Source organism: Atta colombica, unplaced genomic scaffold, assembly GCF_001594045.1.
Source record: "Atta colombica isolate Treedump-2 unplaced genomic scaffold, Acol1.0 scaffold189, whole genome shotgun sequence".
Lineage (NCBI taxonomy): Eukaryota > Metazoa > Arthropoda > Insecta > Hymenoptera > Formicidae > Atta > Atta colombica.
In genome coordinates, this window is record NW_017259281.1 from 1,100,622 (window position 1) to 1,104,332 (window position 3,711).

Consider the following 3,711-nt stretch of genomic DNA (forward strand, 5'->3'; position numbering starts at 1 on the left):
ATATATAATAAAAGGTTACTAAATGTCCATTAAGGTTGCAATATGTCCTATTTATCAATAAATTGTTTGCTACAACTTTCTAAAAATAAAAAAAAAATTACATAAAATATTTTTAATATTGTTAACAAATATTCTTGTAATAGCGCGATGATGGAAAAAAATATTTTTCTGACAAGTAAATTGAATTAGTAAAAGTGGATCTAGAAAAAGTCAATGTATTAAAATTATTGTATTTTTTTAGGGAAAATTAATTGCAAATGTAACATATGAAACGCTGTGGTATGATATGCCAGTAAATACAGAAAAAATTTTAATGTTTATAATAATGAGATCTCAGGAGCGATTGACGATTACAGCAGGGAAAATGATAGATATGTCATTCGAAACTTTTGCGAATGTAATCTTTTAAATTTTGACACTTCTTTATTTTTACTTATCATTAAATTTGGCATCTTCTAAAACATTGTTTATATTTATATGGACCTATCGTATAAATATAAGTTAAATTAAATTTTTTGTAATGTTTTTTAGATCATGAAGGCATCAGCGTCTTATATATCTGTTTTAAATGCTATGTATTAGTACTATCAAGAATTTTTTATTTTTTAAAGCTATGACAGAATTAATATTAGTCAATAAATTAAAAAAGTAAGTGAATTAAGAACTTAGTTGTTATTAAAATTAGCTACTACTTAACCTATGAGTTAATAAATTACATAAAATGTACTTATTATACAAACTTATTATACAAACAATTAACGTAACAAAAAACGTGAAAAGAATTTCGTCTTTCTCGATTATTATTGATATTTACTTTATTTAAAGAGAGACATACAGATTATATTTACGTCATATGTTTTTGGCTATTGTCTCTTAATCCAAAATTTTATCCAGAGGATTGCATATTTGATTTGTGTAAACATATAAAGACAGTTATATTTGATTTGCATGAACACTTTATTAGTACTAACATTAAACTTTGTTTATAACGTTTTATTATTGTGTATTATACTATTGTTCAAAACTTTTACTTTTAATATTTCTCTACCAAGCGAATTTTTTATATAATTATGTTCTCAGAATTGTTAGAGAAAATTATTCAGTCATTATACATATTTCTAAAGAGTTCTTTTATTCTTTAATTAATTTATTTTTAAGATCAGCGGTTGAATGACATAAACACAATCCATTTCTGTTTTTTAGAAAACCTAATGTATAGTGACAATTATACTATCATAATACATTTAATGATTTTCGCAATTGATAGAAATCGAGAAATGCAGACATTTATTTTTTGTTGATGATATTGCGTTGCTAAAGAAACACGTTTGCAAAAAACAAAAATTATTCCTCAAGAAAGTTATTATTTTTTATTGTACTTCAGCAGAATAATATCATTACTTTATGGTCGGAATACACGTTATTAGATTGTTAATGAAATTATAGGATGTTCATGCAAATAATGAGTTTTCTCTTGTCTTAGTATCGTGCGACATGTAATAGCGATTGATCCATATTCACCAGCGTGGGGACGCACGGTGTAGGGATGCACTTGAAAAATCAGATGGTGCACTTTCATTTCCTCATCAACCAGAGTAGCAAACAAATGTGCTAAAACATTATTATTTTCTTAAATTTATTGGCAAATGTCAATTACAAGTACCGTCAGCCCAGCGCTGAGATTTGGTCTTCGTTTCTTTGGCTTTTGGCCGGGTGTGTCATATTCTACAGTTTATTGGTTGAGTTTTATGTCAAGTATGCTGATTATACAGTACTTCCAATACTTGTATACGTTTGATCATTTGAAGATCAGTGAGTTATCAAATCTTGCTGACAGCTCGCTTTTTACTCTTGATTACAGTTTAACATGTTTTAAAATGACTGGTTTATGGATACAGCGTCGGTAAGATGATGTAATATATTGCGTAATATTTTAACTTTATTTAATCTCAATGCTCAAAAAATAAATTTGACTTTTAATTTCTAACATATATTCTTGATCTAATTTTTTAAAATTAAAAGTTTAATAATACTTAAATCCGAAAGATGACGAAATAAAATGATGTCTTAAGAGCATCTTTAACTTCAATAAGATATCATCTTACTACTTTATTCATCTTAATTTAAACATTAAAGTATACTGCAATATCATTTAAAAAGAAAATAAGTATTATTTATATCTATAAGATCTGATAAAGCACCGTGTTAAGTAATGTCTACATTACAGAGTTCTTCATAAAATTTTGGCTGATATGAATAATGATTGGCGTGAATGTACTAACATCGAGCAACATTTGCATATGATGACAATTAAAGCTAATACATCGCATTTCCTCTTTAATGCTTTATTAAGTTGTAATATGATTATTACAATAATTTATCTCTTAGGCGATTACGTAATTTGTTCCATATTTCTAAATGAAAATTACAATAATACTGTGCGGCAACTTCCTATAAAAATACAATTTCCATTTGAAATCCAACAATCGCCTAAATTTGAATTTATTGCTGTTATAATATTTATACATACGTTATTACAAGTATGGACAAATACTATTGTAAATGGATTGGTCTTTACTTTGGTAACTTATATTGTTACATTTGTTATTCTCAATTCTTATTAATTTTTATACAACAGCGATTTATACAAACTTATAAAAATAACGCTATTGCATGAAGATTTCTCATGTAGCAATTTGCAGAATTTTGTTATGTGACATAGTAGAAAAATACATGCTGCACTTCAAAGTATAATTAATGTCAGTATTAAAAATACTTTGCGGTTAAATTATATAAATTAAATATTATGTAAGGTTATTGTACTTATTAAATCTTTGTACTAGAAACATCAAAAAAAATTTTTTTATACGCAATAATTGTAATTTTTGCAAAAAATTTAAATATATTTTAGGCACTCCACGTAAGCGGGCAAATTGATATCATTTGTCAAGGATTTAAAAATATTTCTGAGAATATTCTTTCTTATGGATCTTCTATATCGTCATTGGGAATGCTGATCGAGAGACACAAAAGAGTCATTTCTTTTTCTGAGAACATGGAACGACTATTCTCTTTTATCGCATTAATGCAAGTTGTTTGGAATACCTTAGTAATTTGCTGTCTAGGATGTCTCTTCATAATTGTAAGTACTGCAATAAAGTATGCAATATTATAATAGATGTCATATATTTTATTCATTTCCATTTATTGATATAGTCTATTCATAATGAAACTGGTATTTTCGCGTTAATGAAAACCATTTTTGCTTATTTTGCTATAACGATGGAACCCTTTATTATTTGCTTTGCTGGAGAATATCTTACCCACAAGGTGAGCAAAAGTAATTACCTGTAAATATACAATTTTTGAAACACAACATAGGTAATAATATAATAACAAAAATTATAATAATATATTATTTTTTCTATTATTGTAATGATACATTAAATTTCTAATGAAATATTATCTTTAATAACATTAATTAAAATACTTCGATGAGAGAAATATATAAAATATTTCAGATAATTAATTTCTTTAATAAAACAACACTTTTTTTTAAAAAAAAGTTTATTTTCTCTAAACATATAATATTTTTTATAAAAAACATTGACAACATATTTTATATTAAAATTTATAGTAAAAGTTATCTAAAATTATATAAATATTTATCAATTTATAAATTTATAAAGTACTGATTTATTAATGTACGTC

At 25.2% G+C, this 3,711-nt stretch overlaps 2 protein-coding genes across 2 annotated transcripts in view; both read left to right on the plus strand.

Moving 5' to 3' along the window:
• The window catches only part of LOC108686685 (odorant receptor 13a-like), a 1,187-nt gene extending 605 nt beyond the window's left edge, over positions 1-582 (plus strand). The window contains exons 3-4 of the mRNA XM_018192107.1: positions 242-397; positions 532-582. Coding sequence (XP_018047596.1) covers positions 242-397; positions 532-582 — 207 coding nt within the window. The remainder of the gene's footprint in view (positions 1-241; positions 398-531) is intronic.
• Positions 583-3,010: 2,428 nt separating this feature from the next.
• Positions 3,011-3,711, plus strand: part of LOC108686686 (putative odorant receptor 92a) — a 1,495-nt gene continuing 794 nt past the window's right edge. The window contains exons 1-2 of the mRNA XM_018192108.1: positions 3,011-3,142; positions 3,217-3,330. Of these exons, the coding sequence (XP_018047597.1) occupies positions 3,011-3,142; positions 3,217-3,330 (246 nt within the window). The remainder of the gene's footprint in view (positions 3,143-3,216; positions 3,331-3,711) is intronic.